This window comes from Acinonyx jubatus, chromosome A3 (assembly GCF_027475565.1).
Source record: "Acinonyx jubatus isolate Ajub_Pintada_27869175 chromosome A3, VMU_Ajub_asm_v1.0, whole genome shotgun sequence".
Taxonomy (NCBI): Eukaryota; Metazoa; Chordata; class Mammalia; order Carnivora; family Felidae; genus Acinonyx; species Acinonyx jubatus.
In genome coordinates this window covers 116,989,470-117,009,128 of record NC_069388.1, presented here as the reverse complement: position 1 = coordinate 117,009,128, position 19,659 = coordinate 116,989,470, and the positions used below count along the sequence as shown (strand labels likewise).

The 19,659-nt window shown below is 49.4% G+C and overlaps 1 protein-coding gene across 2 annotated transcripts in view; it reads right to left on the bottom strand.

The window, feature by feature from the left end:
- Window positions 1–575: 575 nt before the first annotated feature.
- The window catches only part of CIB4 (calcium and integrin binding family member 4), a 52,723-nt gene continuing 33,639 nt past the window's right edge, over window positions 576–19,659 (bottom strand). Inside the window, exons 4-7 of one of the 2 annotated variants that reach the window (XM_015064125.3) lie at window positions 12,961–13,102; window positions 3,098–3,207; window positions 2,146–2,234; window positions 576–770 (exon numbers count right to left, since the gene is read on the bottom strand). In XM_015064125.3, coding sequence (XP_014919611.2) covers window positions 740–770; window positions 2,146–2,234; window positions 3,098–3,207; window positions 12,961–13,102 — 372 coding nt within the window. In that variant the 3' untranslated portion in view covers window positions 576–739. The other variant, XM_027033380.2, reaches the window with a different exon arrangement.

The following is a 19,659-nucleotide window of genomic DNA, read 5'->3' as shown; positions in this document are numbered from 1 at the left end:
GCCAGTGTTTAGACACCTCCCCAGAGGATGATGTAAACAGGAAAAACCATGTGCCTGTCAGAGCATCTGTCGGCTCTCAGAGGCCTTATAAGGGCCTGCTCCTGTGACCCAAGACCAGCTGGGCCCCAAAGGGTCCCTGTGGTGGCCAAATCCATTCCAGGATGTGGCTGAATACAAAACAAATAAATCCCAGTTGTTGGTCACACGCTGTCGCATCCCGGGGCCTGGGGGTGCCAAATGGGGCCAAGATGTCTTCTCCCTTGACAAGGACCGGGAAGCCAGAGGCCGACTGGAGTGACCGCTATATCCACGTCTCTGTACATTGGCCCCGGAGGATGCTGGGAGGTGGCTCCAGTGAAGGGAGGGGAGGATGTAGATTTTCTTGGTGAACTTCAGTCCATTTGGCCTGGTCCCTGCTGTGACATGTGTTGGGATTTGAACCCTGTCCCCCAGAAGACTGGTCATCCAGTTTTCATGGTCATGGGCAAGCTTAAGCGCCGGAACGAGGGGTTATTAACAAAAAGCACTTCTACACGATCCCGTAGTCAAAAGATGAACCGATAGGGCAAGGGAAAGGCTTTTTCTTCTGCTTTATTGAATAAACAATAGCCTAGAAGTGAGGGAGGGACAGGGACAGAATCGTACTTCTGATCAAAGTCCCCCAGTGCCTGGAGGGGGTTGAATTCCAAGTTCCAGTGGTTCCCCCTTGAGGCTGCCAGATCGGGTCTTTGTAGCCACATCAAAATCCCCAGAAGTGAATCCGAAAGGAGCTGAGGGAAAGCATCCCATGAGCCACCTTGAGCTGCAAATCTAAAGTACCCTCCAATTTCTGGGTTCGTAATGGCCCTGGTCTCATGTCCCTCTGTCTGAGAGATGGCCAGCTTGCAGCTGTCACAAGCCAACCCAAAGGCCTCTTTATGCTCCTTTTAGCATCACCAGAAAGCAAAGGGCGTCAGAACCTCACAGTGCCAAAACTAATGGAAAGAAACGGGAGAGATTCAAAGAAAAAGTCAAGGAAGAGAGGATTCTGGCCTCACTAATGTGCTGGGCTGTTATGGAAGAAGAGGAATTACCCTTAGTTGGGGTGGTTCCAGGTGGGGACCCTCTTTCAGAGGGTCTGCCCAAGCCTCAGCCCCATAGCAGCCATGACAGAATGGAGAGCCCTGTCCCCAAGCCAGGTGGTGGGAAGAGGGGTGGACACCTGACCAGAGTCATCGGGCCAATTGGATTCTCTCTCTGGGAATCTGGAGTCAGAGCCGAGAGATACTACTTAGGAGTGGCCGAGGGCCATTCAGAACCCAGGAGATATAAACCTGACTGCTGCGGGGAGGCCACGTTCGGCCTCCTGTCAGACAAAGCAGAGATTGCCGATTCACATGTAGAGCAAAGTGCAGGGGAGCTGAGGTGAGAGGCAGAGACTCGAGGCACAGAGAAGAGAGAAAACATGCTGATTCCTGGCTGGGTGTTCTGAGGTGTAGCTGTCTTTGTCCTTTCTAATTGCTTTGTCAAACCACCTTGAGTGGGCATTCTTTGCTATCAAAATCGACCCCTCCTGGTTCGGAAGGATCCGAACAAGACTGTTAAACGCGGCCTGGGCAGTATGGAGTTGGCCAATCATCTTAAGGGTGTTTGAACCAAGATATAAGAGCGTTAAGGCCCCTTTGCCTGAAACAAGGTTTGGAAATACTCGAGCTTTCTCTGAGCTCCGCAACCAGCACCTTCACACCCCCATGCAAATCCCCAGCTCCTGGTGACCGCGGGAGTTGTTGGGACAAGGGAGCAGGATGGGCAGTGGCAAAGGCCACCACCACCAGGCAGTCCCGGAGCCCCCTGGGCTTGGGGAGAAGACACCGGTGGGCCAGGCCAGCTATACATGGGCAGCACCCACGTCCGGACCACCCACGTCATTCGCAAAGCCGGGAATGCAGCCTTGCCTTTGCTGGTTAAAACCCCACTCCCTCTCTCTGAAGGTTAGAAATTTAGGGCACCTAACTTCTCAGAAGCCCCGCTTTTGCCAATTCTGAAAGTATTGGCCAAGTATCCTGGACACTCATGACCCCCTTGGGAAGATGGAGGCTCCCCATTGGCCCTTCCTGCCCCCACCCCACGCTGGGTACCGCCACCTCCCACTTTGGAACACCTTACTTCATGAAGTCTGGAGACTTGGCCATCGCGTGCTCAAACTCTGAGAAAGACAGCATGTTGTCATTGTCGAGATCCGACTCACTCAGGACCTGGCCAGGGGTACAGGAGGAGCCAGAGAGCAGAGAGGGGCCCAGGGTGAGAAAGTGACGTGGAGATACAGGCAGAGGGGGGAGGGGTGCCTCTCACCAAGTGCGGCCACAGGCCAGGTTCTCTGCTAAGTGCCTGGCACATATCCGAGTCCCGGGACCCCCTGCGAGACAGGTGTTCTCCCCACCTCCCACCCTTGTTACTTCCCACCCCAGACAAGGGCATGAAAATTCAAGCTTATGTGCGCTGAAGCCTGGGACTTCATGGGCTCGTCTCATTGTGGAAGAGACCCCTTGGTGCCTCTAACACAAACGTGGCAGTAGAAATGGTCACGGAGGCGAACAGGGTGGCTTCCCCCACCCCCACCTGTCACCCAGACACAGGCAGGGGTTCTGTAGGGCAAGGGGCCCAGTCAGGACGAGGAGGCAGTGATGACCCCTCCTGGTTTTATCTTTGCTTCTGGTTTCGACCTAGACCAAAAGCACTTGAAGGTTCTCATGGTCTTAGGACAAACAGATTCACAAGGCTGTTTTCACGGCCTGTCACACTGGGGGCTGTCACTGTAGGACATCCGGGCATTGTGTTGTGCTGGGATAATGTGGGCCAGGGGACGTTGTGATGTGTCCATCTGATGCTAAGCCTCCATTGGGCCACCTGCCTGCGGTGACTGCAGTGTGGGTGGCTCGGGCACCTGCTCTTGGGGACCCCGGAAGGGAATTAAGATTCTGGAGGAAAGACAAACACTTAGGGGGTAGTTGCCTACATCCGTGTGCCCGTCCCTCAGGACACCTCACCCCGCCTGCCACCCAGGGACTTTGGGTGATAACCTGGCCCAACCCAGCCCGTGTGGCCCCCGGGCACACACGTGGTTCGTGACGTCAGTCAGCAGGTCCTCCGACACGTCGTCGCTGTTGAGCAGTCGGAGGACAACCTTCCGTAGGTCCTCGTCGTCAATGAAGCCGTTCTCGTTAAAATCTGCAGGGTGGAGGCAGAGCGTGAGAGGAGGGGGCCTTGCTCGGCCTCCCAGGAGTCCAGGGAGCCATGGCCACCCAGAGCCCCGCTGTCCCAGGCGGGCCCAGAGCCTGGCTCCTGGTGACACTTGGGCGGGCGAGAGGGGAGGGCGCCACGGCAGCAGGGCCGGCTGCAGGGAAAGCAGCGCTAAATAACACGCTAGAAATAGCGACAGCACTGAGCGTTCACTGAGCGCACGCTACCCACTCAGACGTATCCTGAGAGCTTCACCGGTTCTCGGTCACTGGATCTACACAGTCAACCTGTTCTTGGTCTCACTACCAAAAAGGCACGAGCACAGAGGCGTCAGATGTTGGCCTCCCCTGCCAGTACGTGCAAGGCGGGGACAGGGACCCAGCCGGGCTGGGCCCCGAGCCGGCCTCAGCCACCGTGCTGCGGAGAGCTCCAGCTCACAACTCACAAGGCAGTAGGTGGCTTGGTGGCTGCGGGCCGGGGGCACGGAGGAGCAGGAGGACGCCTGGACTCGAGCACAGGTCCTGGGCCCTGCCCCTGCGCGGCGTGACCCGAGCGCCTGCCCCACCTGCGCCGAGGATAACGCCCGGTTTCCACTCCAGGGGGCACCCTGAGCCTTGTCAGACCTTGGGTCCTCCTTTTTGAGTTCAAAAATAGGGGTCATTCATACGAAACTTATATAACATTGTATGTCAACGACAGCAGAACGTGGGCATTACGCCAGCTCCCCAAACACTGGACCGCCAAGGTGCATTTAACCCGGTTTCCTACAGAGACCCCTTGGAAGGGTGTGGTTGGTCCTGTCAGTGCAGGTCTTCTCTACAGGCCCAGAGCATTCCTGCCTCCGGCCTTTGCAGAAGGCAACCCCCTGGAGAGAGGGCCCCCCTTCTCCTCCAAGCACTGGGATGCTCTGACTCAGCCCGAGCTTGCTCTCCCTGGCCTCCCTGTGAAGTCTCCCTGACACCTCAGGCCCAGAATGGCTCCCTCCTCAAGCTCCAGCAGCTTCTCACATAGGACTTGTCCTCCTGGACTGCTGTCCTCGGCACCAGTGGCCGAGGACTGCCTTGTCTTCCCGTGGCGGTACGTGCTTCTCACCACAGCCTTACTCAGGTGTAGTGGGCGGACACGGTGGGTGCCTGCTGGGTGCCCATCCCCGAGCTCTGGCACACAGCTATACCAGACTGGTTCCTGGGGCTTCTAGTCCTGGGGTGCAGGGGAGACAGTTGGGCACCTGAGTGGCTTGGCTCCAGGGAGAGAGGAACGGGCATTCCAAGGGTTCCAAGGGTTTCCAGGTGGCCAAGTTCATGTCTGATTGGGGTTGGGGGTGTGAATGAGGAAGACTTCTTGGAGGAAGAGGCAGCAGAGAGGGACCTACAGAAATGGCCACTAGAGGAGGTGCCAGGGTCACTAGGGACAGTGGTAGAGAAGGAATAGCACCAGAGTGATCAGTCTGGGGTGAGGGGAGCAGAGGCTTGGAGGTCTGGGAGAGAGAGCCAGAGGTTAAGTGTGGAAGGTGGGCTGAACTGCATAGAGCCTTGAATGCCGAATGAGGGGAACCCCAGCACAGTCCTTGAACCACTTGTCAGCCATGTGTAAGTGCAGTAAACTTAGGCAGATACAGCGGCCACCGCGACAAACACAGATGTGCCAGGCAATGATCTAAGTGCTTTCTATTTACTGCATTTAATCCTCAGAACACGGATGAAGAAAGTGAGGCACGCTGAGATTAAATAACCATACTTACTTCCTTAATCTCATTTCAGTCTCTTGCCTTAAATATCTATCTCCAGCCTGGGCTTCTCCTGCACCCCAGGCACATGTACCCATCCACAGCCCCTCCTGTCCTCCCCACTTGGAGGTATGATATGTCCCTCAGATTCAACTGATCCCAACCCAAACTGTTGATGTGCCTCCCTCTTCCCTGTCCCCAAACCTGCTGCTCTCAGCTGTGTGTTTCCTAGCAATTGGGCAACTCCACTCTTCCGGTCACTTGGCCAATGAGCTTGGAGCCGTCCTGGACCATGTCTTTTCCTCGCTCCCCACAGCTAAGGTGTCAATAAACCCTCCCAGATCCCCCCTGGAGAGACAGTGGACCCAGCCTGATGACCTCCCCACTGCACTGCCTCCACCGTGGCCCAGCCATCATCACCTCTCTCCAGGATTACCCTGGTGGCACCCTAACCAGTGTGCTTCCTCTCCGTCTGCCCCCCTCAGTCTGTTCTCCACTCAGCAGCCTGTGGTCCTTGTACCACATTCCTCCCTCAGCACCCCTTCTCACAGCCTCCCATCTCTAGCCAGAAGAAAGCCCGGGTCCTGACCGTGCTCCCCAAGGTTTACCCTGCCCTCACTCTGCCTCCTTGCCTTTCCCCATCAGACAGGCACGATCCTGCCCCAGGGCCTTTGCACTGTGCTTCCCCTCCTGGAACACTCACCCAGGGATCCTTTGGGTCTTCATTGAGATGCCACTTCTCACCAGAACCTGCCTAAAATTACGCTTCCTGTCCCTTTCCCTGCTTTATTTTTCTCCCAGCACAGAACACTGCCTAACGCATTGTATATTTCACCTATTAGCTTTATTTCTCTCCACTAGAATGTAAATTCCTGGAGGGCAGAAGGTTTTGTCTTTTTGGTCGCCACTGTGTCCTCAGCTCCAGGAACAGTGCCTGGAACAGAGTAAAGGCTCGCCGAATATTCCTTGAGTAAGTGAATGCATGAACTACCCAAGGTCACACGTTGATGAACGATGGAGACAATATTAAACCCAGGCGGTACAACTCTGCGGGCCGTCTGTGGTCTTAATCACTCATAACTGCTTTCATGGTATTCAAGTGCCCATTTTTTAGCTGGGTATATGACCATCTAAAATGAACACAACATTTCCCAGCCTCCCTTGCTGCTAGTTGTGGCCCCGCATGTTAGAGTTCTGGCCAACGAGACACGAGCAACTTCCAGGAAGTCTTTAAAGAGAAAGCATAGCCCTTTGTGACAGTGAGGCGACGCTAGGAAGGGAGGATAAAGGGACACCATGTCCTCGACATCGCTGCAGTCACTTTGCTGCACCCCGACATTGCAGAACTCCCGGGGAGCCGTCCTGGACCATGGCTGGGAGGATCTTCCACCGCATTGGAATTCCTGCATCTGAAATAACAGGCAGCTGCCAGAGATCTGGGAAGCTGCCTTGTGTAAACCACCTGGGGTTCCCTGTCATCTGCAACCAAATTTAATCCTAACTAATGCATCATCTGGGCCTCAGTTTCCTCATCCATAACACAGAAAATAGCTGTACTTCCATACGGTGGCTGTGAAGATTAAAGATGCAACTACAGGGAAGCCATGTCGCATGGGGCTTGGACCACAGAAGACGCCCAGGACAGAAGGAGCGTATTAGATAGAGCAGAGGCTCAGTTCTTTGCCACTTGATGATTGTTAAACACTAAAAACGCAAACCCCGGAAACTGTGTAACATCTCACTTTGAAGAATGAAAGCTAGAGCTATCCGGGGCCTAGAATGGAGGGGCGAGGTCGCCAATGTCCCAGGCTCCTTCAGGGTTAGAGCCCAGACTTCTGTCTGTCTTCTTTGGACGGGATATGGATGTGGAAAGTACAGCTCACCACCTCTCTTCTGAAGCAGGTGGCTCTCCCCTGGCCAACTGTTTATCAGCCCCAGGAACTGGAGGCTAAGGCCTGAGACGTTCATCCAGGCTCTCCCTGTGCTGCTGTGCTGTCACCCATCGTGGGTGATGGCTGGGAGCAGGTGGAGGGGTGGAGGGACCAGCACCCGGACCAGAGGGAGTGGGCAGCCGCAGTGACATTGCACTGCTGGTAAGAAGCTCCGCAGCCTCTCCCAGAGACCCCGCAGTGTCCCCGGGCGTCCTGCTGGCCCAGGTCCCATATGCAGAGACTGCAGCAAAGTGACATGGCTTTGGTCCCAGGCCATCTGAAAACAGAATAATTTGCTAGAGTAGAATGTAGTCCTGGACAGTTCCCCTCCTTTGGGGGTGCAAGGGCACAGCAGCCTGGGAAAGGGGTGGGGGCTGAGAGCTCTGGGCCGCTGGCCAGCCCATGCAGACTCGGCAGCCTCAGACCTGCAGCTTTGGGCCGCTCTGAGAAGAGGGGGAGGGCCCACCTTTAATTCTTGCTGTTTCCCGACAACGGGAAGGTTAGACGGCTTGGAGAGCTGGGGCCCCACCTTCAGGTCCCCCCAGAGCACTCTTGCCATCGTCATCTCAACCTGTCATGGTACTCCTTGCAATTTACAAAGTACTTTTACAGAAATTAGCCCATGTGGTTGAGTGAGGAAGGGCACGCTTTCACCATTATTTCCCAGGAGAACTGAGCCTGCCTCCCTGGCCTCTCCCGGCCCTTGGCACCGTGTCAGATCTTGGGGCGGTGTGGGAGGATCTCCCGCTGGCACTCTGACACCTGCCTGAGGGTCGTTCACATCTGATGGAAGCTGTGCTGATGGAACAGGAAGGCAGTGCTGGGGTGTTGGTCTCTGGCAGGTAAAAAGTCCCTCCAGAGAGGGCCGGGGGTGGATCTGTTAGAGGCCAGGAATGTCCCTCAAAGCGGAAAGTGGAGCCCAGCAGGTACATCCCCGGTGCTGGATTCTTGACTGATGGTCATTCACTCCTTCCTTCCGACTCTCAGCAGCACAATTCTCGTTCAGGGTGACACCGTGTTCAGCTTAAAATACTCAACTTTCCAGTCTCCCTTGCAGCTATATGTGGCCGTGTGACATCATTCTGGACAACACAGTATGAAGCTGCCAGGTGGGGCATCCAAGGACACTCGTTAAAGAAGAGTCAACTTAATCTGTGCCCTTGAATGTACACTTGATTCTTATCCCTTCTCCCATCCCTTTAGCTTCCTGTCGGGAATGAAGACACAGTCTGTAGGCACAGAAACCATCTTGTGATGATAAGGACGACAGTCCCATACTAAAGATGGCATATTAAGGGGCTTGAAGGAGCCAGACCCTTGGTTACTTCCCCCTGGCTCTGGAAACCCTAATTCCAGGCTTTTTTTTTTTTTTTAACATGGACACTCTTACATATAACTGAATGCAGGCCTACCTGGTATAGTGGGTCTGAAACTCCACTGCACTTTAGAATCACCCAGGGAGCTTTACAAAAGCCTGCCCACCCACCAGGGCAGACCCAACACCCTTACATCAGATCTCCGCAGCCGGGGCCCCAGCAGCCGTGGGTCTTAACACGCCAGATAGTGTGCAGTGTGCAGCCACGTTGGAGAAGCAATGAGTTAGAGGAGTGTTGCCTAGATTTTAAGATGTGGAGGGACCAGCTGGGGGTCTTGTTAAAATGTGGACCCGGCTCCAGCAGGTGCACAGAGGGGCTGGAGATGCTGCGTCCCTAACAGGCTTCCTGGAGATTTTGATGTTGCTGGTGCATGGACCACAAGTGGAGTACCAAGGCATCAGTCAGAGCATCAAGTTAGGTCTCTGGACTTCGGCTACCAAGGGTCACCACGGCATCACCACCACCACCTTCTCCTTTTTTGTCTCCTCTTCCTTTTTATTCCTCCCCTTCTGCCTTCAGTGCTGCCATTACCACCTCAATGTACTGAGCCGCTACCTCGAGCCAAGCACCGGGCTCCGAGATTCACTTGTCCCATCCCTAATCCTGCTGACAGCTCTGTAAGGCGACAGATCTTCTGAGCCCAGAGAGAATTCAGATTTGTCTGGGTATATCTGATGAAGCCTTGGAGTTTATGAGTCCCCAGGCATCTATTTGCACAGCTGATTTGCATGAAGGCTTTGCGCTTTTTTGTTTTTGTACTTGAGCTCAAGGAGGAAGGAAACCCCTTAAGGGGGCCTGGAGAGAGGGGCTGGAGGAAGATACAAGGACAGTGTGGGGGACAGGTGGTATCTGACCCCTGATCTGACCTGAGGCACTCAGTCTGACCTCCTGGGAGTGAGGACATCCTCCCTATTTCTGAGCTGAACACGGTTTAGCTCCTGTGCCTTGAAGCTTAAAGAGAACCTGCTGTTCTTGTAGCTCCCTGAAGGCTTGGGTGTTTTTGTTTGTTTAGCTCTGGAAACCATGGAAAGACAGCTGAGGCAGACATCTTTGGGAACATCTGCTCTGCCTACACTTTGCCATCTCTGAGAAGTGTCCCCACCCCCAGCAACAGGGCTCTAGAGCTAGGTTTATTTATGTGACTCTGCATCGTTTTGGCTGTGGTTGATTGGACAAGGCTGTTTACCCAACCTGGGGGCAGCAAGACCATTGGTTTGGCTGAGCCATCAGTATCTCCTGAGAAAATGGGGGACCAGTGTTCATCTTTGGCCCATAGGCACAGAAGCATAAAAGTCTGCAGAAAGAGAAATTGCACAGGGAGAAGCAGAGTTGAGAGACCAGGGAACCACAGAGAGAAAAGAAGAAAGTAGCTGCCTCACTTCCTGACCACTTGCCAGCTGCATCCTCGGGAGGCTGCTTCAGTTCTACCATGGGCTCCATGCTGTTCCTGATGGACAAGCTCTAGTGCCCCCCTCCCCCCCCCCCATGACCTGCACCTCTTGGTGTTTGTGCATATATAACCCCCACATCCCTTTGGTGGCTTATAACTAACCAACAGAATTTGGCAACAGTGATGGGATATTCCTTCCGTGATTACAATATTGTATAAGACTCTACCTTACCAGCACACTGGCTCCAGAGGCTCTCTCTCTCTAGCTGTCTTTGAAGAAGGAAGTGGCCGTGTCAGGGGATGCCCATGGGGCGAGGAGCACGGGTCAGCCTCTGGAAACTGAGGGCAGCCTCCAGCCCATAGCCAGTGGAAACCAGGGCTCTAAGTTCCATAGACATGAGGAAATGCATTTGCCAGCAACCAGGGTAGGCTTGTAAGTGAATTCCTCCCCAGTCAAATGCAGCCCAGACAGAGCCTTGATTGAAGCCTTGCAGAATCCTAAGAGAGGACATGGAGAAGCTGCGCCAGACTCCTAGCCCACAGAAACTGTGAGATTATAAATGTGTCACCTAAATCCACTAGGTTTGTGGATATACTGGCTCCAATATACTACTGTCCCTCATCAGCTGCCTTTCACACAGGTAAGTCCCTGATACTTGCAACCCAAAGACTCTTGGCTAATATGAGAGTACTCAGCCTGGGCCGGTGCTCTGCATTGGGTAGAGCTGTCCATCCAGGAGAGTATGGACAGGAGGCGGAAGAGGCTAGGGACAGCACAGCAAGTGCCATGCGGCACAAGTCCTGACACAGAGGGGGCAGCAACTAGTGGGCTAGACTTCCCCGCGGAGCCCCAGAAGTACTTGGGGTAAGGAAGGAGGAAGACTAGTGAACAGGTGGGAGCCACTGAGCCAACCAAATCTGGGTATGTGATTTCATTTGCACTTAACCCTGCTTGAAGTTCACTGTAAATGCATGCCTTGTGTCAAACTTAGGACATGTGGGGCCATTACTTCTTCGGATATCTTTTCTTTCCCATTAATTCTTTCCTTCCGAGATTCCAATTGAATATATATTAGATCTTCCTATTGTCCTTCATGTTTCTGAAGCTCTGCTTCCTTTTTCTCTCAATGTATTTTTCTTCTATTCTTCAGATTAGATTATTTCCATTGAACTATCTTCAGGTTTCTGACTCTTCCTTCTGTCATCTCAGTTTTCCTATTAAGTCCATTCAGTGAATTTTTAATTTTATTTTTTATTTAAAAAATTTTCAATGCTTTTGTTTTGGAGAGAGAGAGAGAGACAGAGACAGAGTGCAAACAGGGGAGGAGCAGAGAGAGAGAGGGAGACATAGAATCCAAAGCAGGCTCCAGGCTCTGAGCTGTCGGCACAGAGCCTGACGTGGAGCTCAGACCCATGAACTGTGAGATCATGACCTGAGCCGAAGTCAGATGCTCAGCTGACTGAGGCACACAGGTGCCCCATGAATTTTTATTTTAGATATATATTTTATCTTTCACTTTTATATTTTCTGTTTGATTCTTTCTTATAGTTTCTATTTCTCTGTTGAGAATCCCTACTATTTCTTTCATTATGAATTTCTTTTATATCACTGGCCAAGGTTTAGTAGCTGTTTTAAGACACTTATCAGCTAATTCCAACATCTGGGTCATGCCAGAGTCTGGCTCCATTCTTGAGAAAATATCAATTTTTATTTATTTTATAATTGTATATTGAATAATTTTGTATTATACCTTGGACATTTCTGGTTTTCTAAAATTTTTGTATGTTGAATAATTGTGGATTATATTTTAGACATTATGAATGATTTATTGTAAAAACTCTGGATTCTGTTATATTCTTCCAAAGAGTGTTGATTTTTTTTTTTTTTTATTCTATCAGGAAATTGACTGGACTTAAACTGCAAACCCCATTACCCAGGGACCTTGTTAAATGCAGTGGCTGCTAAAATCTCAGTTCTGTTATCCTTACCTGAGCTGCTTTGAGTTTGCCTTGCATATGTGGTTTAGAGGTCCTTTCTCTTGCTTTCGTTCATGAACTCTCCCTATTTGCACTTTCCAGGGGAAAAGTGCCCCAAACTTTCTGATTCTTCAAGTCAGAAAAAATTTAGGGTTTCTATCAGTCCTGCATGATGCCCCTCACTGAAGCCCACCTTTAGGCTAAAGAAGTTTGAAAAGAGTGAGGGAGAGGACCATCCAGTACCATTTCCTCCTTCCAAGTGTCAACTCTCTGCCTCTGGTAACTTTCTAGTGCCATCAGGTAGTTGATTTTTATATGTAGTTTTTGAGTTTATAGATGCTATCTGTGGAAGTGACAGTATGGTAGGAACTTACTCAGCTATTCTCAACAGGAGAATCTGTGACTTCATTGGAGTTTATTGGATACTAAGCCTGAGGACATAGGAGATACAAAAATATCACTGAGTACTTTTTATAGGTGAGAAACCTGAGCCCTCACAGGTCCATCAGACTTAAAACTCCTCCTCCACCCCATTTTATCCAAGTCCACTTGGGCAAAGCAAGAATAAGACGGTGTCCACTGTGTGGAGACAAGGAGGACCTGGCAGGAAAGAGAGACAGGGGAAATGCCAAACTGCGCCAGCCTGAATGTTCAAGTCCTTTGGGACCAAGGAGTTGCCACAATGAGCTTAAAGCCTTGCACATGGTCTGTTTGAAGACTTCTCAGATTTCTTTGTTTCTTTCCTTTTAACTTCTCTTGAGAATTCCAGCCATCTCAGTTGTGCTAAGGGCACATAAGTCTGCTGACAAGCAGAACTCTGGCAGTGCTTTATGGCTACCCCAGACAAAACCAGAGACCAAAAAAATGTCATAGGACCTCAGAGATGATCTTTCTCAAACACCTCGTTTTAAAGCCGATGAAACTGAGGCCTAGAAAGGTGAAGCGATTTGCCCAATACTTCCCAGCCATTTAGTGGCTGAGCTAGTTCTGGTGTTCAAATCTCTTAATTTCTGCCAAACAAGCATTAGCTCCTTCATACCCATATGTAGTCCTCAATCTCTCTCTCTCTCTTTCTCTGGCCTGTCCACACTGCTACCATGAAATATCAACACCAATGACTCCGTTTGACTCTGATGGCATGGAGGGTAGGGCATCCATCTATCCATTGAAGTAGTAATTCACAACCATGTTATAGTACTCAGGAAAGATGATAATACCCATAAACGCCCAAGTGAATCCCAGTGAACATCATCCCACCAATGAATTGAGGTTGATGGGTTCCAGATTGATGTATACTCTATGGTGCTTCCCCCCCCCCACCACCACCACTTAGTCACCCACCGTAGATGCGAAAGGCATACTCGATCTTCAGGCTGGGGCAGGCCTGCTCACTAAAAACAGATGCCATACCCAGGACATCCTCAAAGGAGAACACATCATCGTGGGAGAACACTTTGCAGATTCGGTCTCTAAAAGGGTTGACCTGCAGGGAAGGAGGAAGAGGAGTGAGGAGGTCTGTCGGGATCAGGTTCATGCCTCCCTGGCCCTCACATATCTATCACAAGCACAGCAAATTCCTCTTGGGCACCATCCTCCACTTTCTGTTTGCCTAATTCATTTCCACTTACCTGGGCTCCTTTCCCCCAGTTGCTCAGTGGCCCGGTCCTGGCTGTTCTAAACTCTCCTTGCCTGCTGCCAGGTCTTATCAGATCCCAACTTTGCTGTAGTGTTCTAAAAGGACCCCGATCCCTCCCCTCAACCGACCCAGATTCTTTTTCCTTAGATGCACCTCAGCCAAGAAAGCTATTTGATTCTTTCTGTGAGTTCACGTAGTAGATCTGAACAGCCAACTGTGCCCAATTTTTAATTAGTTGAAACAAATCTCTGGATGATTGTTCTAGTCACTGACAAGATACCTCTTCAAGGCTCCAAGCTGCATGCAAATGGATTAGTTCCTCTGCCTCAAGCACCCAATGGGCCTATTACCTCCCTCAAGGACAGTTGAGCCCCAGCCCCAGCCTGTATGCTTGTTGAACTCTCCTTAGGGTTTTCCCAGCAACAGCCAATGCGTACCCATCTGGTTTTGATTTCCCCATTTACAACACATGAAAATTTCTTTTTCATTTCTTTTGAACTGAGCTACATGTTGAAATCTATGGTTTAGGGGCCCCTGGGTGGCTCAGTCGGTGAAGCATCTGACTTTGGCTCAGGTCATGATCTCACGGTTTGTGAGTTCGAGCCCCGCATCGGGCTCTGTGCTGACAGCCCGGAGCCTGGAGCCTGCTTCTGTTTCTGGGTCTCCCTCTCTCTCTGCCCCTCCCCCATTCGCTCTGTCTCTCTCTGCCTTTCAAAAATGAATGAATGTAAAAAAAAAAAAATCTATGGTTTAGTTTTATTTGGTATTCCTATGTGTTTGAGATGAGAGGGAGAATGTTCTGTGTCACCTCAGGTGGCCATGGAGCTCTCAAGCTTTTGTGAGCAAGTGAGGTATCTAAAGTCCTTGTTAAGAACATGAATTGTGAGCTCCCACCCTCAGATATCCCGTTTTAGAAAGCCTGGGATGTAGCCCAGCATTATGGATGGATTGTGTCTTCCCCTAAATTCGTATGTTGAAGTCTTAACCCCCAGTATCTCAGAAAGTCACCTCACTTGGAAACAGGGTCTTATAGATATAATTAGTTAAGATGAGGGCATTATGAACTAAGGTGGGCCCCTAATCCAATATGACTTGTGTCCTCAGTAAAAGGGGAAATTTGGACACAGAGACACACACTCGAGGAGACCACCATGTGCAGAGGAAGGCAGATATTGGGGTGACGCATCTACAAGTCAAGGAATGCCGGACATTGCCAGCATGCCACCAGAAGTCAGGAGAAAGGCATGGGACAGATTTTTCCTCACAGTCCTCTGAAAAAACACACGCTGCAGACACTTTGATCTCAGCCTTCTAGCCTCTAGAACTGGGAGGCAATAAACTTCTATTGTTCAAGCCACACAGTTGTGGTACTTTGTCACGGCAGCTTTAGCAAACTACCGTATCTAGGAAAATGCGTTGTGAATAAGGTCCCTAGGTGACAGGGTTAGTCTCACGTGTATATACATACGTATGTCCCAGGAGCGACCAGGGGCCCGGAGAATCCGGAGAATCCCGGCTACCTTGCTAGAACCTTCAAACAAACTCCTGCAGTGTCTGCTTCCTTCACCCTTTCACTTCAACACCCCCACTCCCTGAAAAGCTTATTGCGATGGCCTCAGATGGATGCCGATAAGGGCTCTCCACTGTGATGTGTTCCAGGTCACGTGTATGTAGCTAAGTGGCTTCACAAATTACTTTGCCAAATTTTAACTCAATTAACTCTTGCAAATGGTGGCTTAACAAGATTTCTGCAAAGAAATGACAATCCAAGATAATTCTTATAATGCAAGTGTGGTGATCAAACCAGAAAATGTCAGAGCAGAACCTCTGCTACTTAAAATACAAGTTCCTCGTTATTTGGTAGTTGAAACGGTGAGAATCGAGTCAGACATAACTGAAGTCCCGGCTTCAATTCTCATTTCCTGTGCTCAGACAGGGGCAAGGCAGACCAGCAAGCATTGAGCCTAAACATATATCCAGCCAGGGAGTGAGATACCAATCTTCCCTTCCCTGGGGGCCCACCTTCAGGACTTGGCTTTTCTGGGAGTGATGGGGGAGCAGAGATGGTTGCCAGGAAGCCAATCTACTCCCTCTTAGATCCACGTCACGTGACTGTTACACACACACACACACACACACACACACACACACACACACCTTACACCTTGTCTTATAAAGAAGATTGGGAAGGAGACGGTGTGGTAGTGGGGGAAGGAGGGAGGTAGCCAGAATAGGACATAGAACGCAATGCGTTGACTGCAAAGACTTTTGGAAGATGTGGGGAAAATATTGCTGAAGATGTAGCAAAATAAGCATTAGAACAAATTTCACACTGTGGGAAGTTTGCTAAGTAGTTGAAGGAAAGTACAGATGTTTCTAACATGGTTTTCCTAGATTCGGTTTCAGTAATGAAATACATAAAGAACTACATTTCTGTGAGCCACTAACGGAAAGAGGCGATATTGACTGAACAGTACATTACTTCTTTAATGAAAACACCAGTGATGGGAAAAACCGTCTGAGCGCAGTCACTGATGGAGTGGCTGCTCCGTGATGAAAAGGATTCTGGGTAAGGGTTCAGGGATGGCCACATGCAAAACCAATGCCCTGCAAAACTTCCTGCAGGCTACCACAGTCAAGAGGTTAAGTCTGGGAGTACACAAAGTGCTACAGGATGCATCGGTGTGGTTCGTTTTTTTAAAAAGAGTTTAAAACACAGCAAAACATACACAGTGATTTGTGATCAGAAGGGAAGTGGCTCTGAAAATCTTCTGAACCACATAGAGGTTTGCTGGCCATCTCCTGGCAGAACACTTAAAATAGCCATCAAACTTTAAGAGGAATTATATGTGTTTCTTGTACAAAAAGGCAAACATTCCAAATTCGCGGAGCGTTTTATGATGACAAGGGATTGTTGGCAGATATCCACTGAAAAATGAGCTCAAATTCTTCTGAATCTTCAAGGTAGAGGTGACTCTTTTTAACAGTGAGTGAGAAAAGTCCTTGCTTTTCCAAAAAAAACTCCTGCTTTGGAGAGAATGTTTTGAACATCAGATTTTTGTTGTTGAAAACATGTGGAGTCACCTAAAATAATGCTTCTATCTGTGTACTAGAACATATTAGAAACAGACTTTTCCAATCTGTTTGAAAACCATCCAAATGGAAAGTGTCAGTGGATTTCGGGTCCATTTGTTAAAAATATAAAAATGCAATGTTTTCCAATTAGCTTCTAAGAGCCACTGACTGGCATAAGGGAAGATGGACATCTACTAGCTTAATTTCAATAAAAGGCCTTTAATTGGTGGATGGGATTGAAAATGAGTGCCATAATTTAATACAGGCGGCCAATGATACATTTCTTCTCTTTGGATCAGCTGTGACAGCCACTAAAAATAAACTCAACTAGAACCAGACCCCCAAATGATTCCATCTCCAAGTGTTAAAGCAAGATTGTAAAGAATAATGAAGCTTATCCAACCACGTTGCTTGCCCTCACCCCACGATTATTAATTATAAGCAAACAATACAATTATGAGAGGAGGAAATTTTGTTGTACAAATGAAAGGGACATTTGTTTTTAAGATATTTTATGTTTATTTCATTGATAAAATAATTAGCTTTTAAATTTTTAAATTTTTTTATGTTTATTTTTGAGAGAGAGAGAGAGAGACAGAGCATGAGCGGGGGAGGGGCCTCAGAGAGAGAGGGAGACACAGAATCCGAAGCAGCCTCCAGTCTCCGAGCTGTCGGCACAGAGCCCGACGCAGGGCTTGAATTCACAGACCGCGAGATCATGACCTGAGCCCAAGTTGGACGCCCGACTGACTGAGCCATCCAGGCGCCCTTAGCTTTTAAATTTTTTGTTTTGCATGTTTCTGTTGTAACATACTGGTGTCATAGTAAAGGCATAGGGTTGGGATACACACATATTATGGGTGTGCAACCCCATTTTTTAAGTGCTGGGGAGGCATGATTAAAAATAGCTAGTGATCTCTGGTCTAGTCTAATCCCCTCACAAATCATGGACATGGAAAAGAGTCCCCAGAGTTGAAGGAGTGACTTACCCAAGGTCACTCAGCCTAGGACACAATTCTGAGTCCAGCACTGTTTCCACTACGGGCCCCTGTGGCAAATAAACATAAAAGAAAAGGTAGCGACGAGGCAGAACATGTGACCTTTAAAACATAAAAATCCTTGCAACTAGAACCTCTTAAAAGTCTTACTTTAATATAACACACACACATACACACACACACACACACACACACACACACACACACATTTTTGACACAGAATGCCAAATGGAGGCTAGCCTGAAGTCAAAGTCATGGCACCTGCCTGTGAGAGCTCCACGTCTTGCCGGCTAGCCAGGAGGGGCCATGGTGGCCGTCCCGTTAGCAGCCCTGGAACAGGACAGTGAGAGCAAACACAGTGGAGCTGACAGGAGGTGAAGTTAACGGGGAGCTGGCAGGCTGGGGCGTGGTGGAGGTGCCAGAGTGAGGGGTGGGGGATGCTGTTCCAGAGAGGATGGCAGGGCAGATGACACACAGGGCCAGGCGTCACCAGAGCTGTTTCTGGGCCCTGAGGCCAATGGGTGGCTGGTACGTCCTCTGTGAGACCCGGCGGGCACTTGCCAGGAGGGTGTCCCCGGCCTGTCTCTGTTCCAGCAATGGCAGCTTCCCCCTCTCCCAGGTTCCCTGCCTCATCCCTTCCCAGGGATGATCCCAGGGCACAGACTTCCCCTGTGGCGACATGTCCTCAGCACGCCTGCAGCTCTATGCAAAGGGATGCTCTTAGTGCTGCAGGGATGGTTTCTGAGGGTCCAGGAGAGGCCCATACCTCTCCCTGCTCTCCACCCTGAGCTGAGCACCAGTTCAACCAGCGTCCTTGGGTCCAGCCCAGCCACCAGCAGACAGAGCAGCTGGGAAGAGGCGGCAGAGGAGCAAGCCTCTTGAGTGATCATAGTTCCAGTTTACTGTGTTTCAGATTTGTGTTGCTATTACTTTAAAAGTCTGAAATCTGAACCAATGAATCTTGGGATCTATCTAGAGAGTTACAGTCTGTATTAAATTTCACACTCATTTAGAAGCCGCCAATACTCCCAAGGAGGAAGAAGATGACATTTGACAAAGCAATGCCTTCGTTTCAAGAATAACACGTACCCCAGTGCGAAGGCCTTCTGAACAAGGGAATATAAACATGTCAGCATAGAAATTTATACAGGTAACTCAGTAGTGCGATCTCCATCGATGCATGACAAAACTAAAAAAGATGAAAATAAACCCCAAATGCTGGGGATTTTTTTTTTTTGGAAACAGAAACTACAGTTTGTTGACAATAAAAAGATTGCAGTCCTTGCCAAAAAAACTAAAAATTTTTAAGAGATCTTCTCAAAGTTATTGAACAAGAGATTTGATTTGAAGATGAAAATCAGAAGGAAAATATTTGGACTTAGTTTAAAAATATCTCCTCACCATTTCTCCAAGTAGCACACAGTCAAAAGGAGCTTTTTACCGTTGCTGGAAAAAATTCACACAAAAATACGCTAGTGACTCAACAGTGACGTCACTGATGAAGTTTTATTTTCAAGAGCTTGTTTTTTAGGGGGAAAAAAAGATCAAATAGTAGTATTTCATGTAGAACTTCTCATGGCTAATTAAACTTTCTTAATTTTTGGTGTCTGTTGGTTTTGAATAAGGCTTCATTTTTGTTCATTTTGCCTGCTATCAATACTTGTTAAAAGTACCCGATGAATGTGTGTAGTTTTTAGATTTTAAACAGATGTAAAGCATGTGTCAAGGAAGGGAGTAGAGGGAGGTGTCTGCTGGGAGAGGTACAGAAGATGCCAGTCCCTTCTGGGTCTTGTGTGGAAGCCTGAGGTTACTGACACAGACTCCTCATATCTGTGCAAGATTGGGTGAGCAAACACCAAGTCCCAGGAGAAGAGTGTAACAAATCTTTTGTATTTTAGTGCCTTTAAAAACTTCCCTTAGGGGCATCTGGGTGACTGAGTCGGTTGGGCGCCCGACTTTGGCTCAGGCCATGATCTCACGGTTCACAAGTTCAAGCCGCGCGTTGGGTTCTGTGCTGATGGCTCAGAGCCTGGGGCCTGCTTCGGATTCTGTGTCCCCCTCTCTCTCCGCCCCACTCTTGCATGCGCTCTTGTCTCTCTCTGTCTTTCAAAAGTGAATAAACATTAAAAAAAATTTTTTTTAGATTCCTTCAGATAAACCATATTTATGGAGTGGCAGACTCAATATTACTAAGATATTGATTCTTCCCAAATTGATCTGCAGAGTTAATGCAATGCTAGTTAAAATCTTCCAGCTGGGGTTTTTGTAGAAATTGACAAGCTGATTCTAAACTTTATATGGAAATGCAAAAGATGAATAACAGCCAAAACA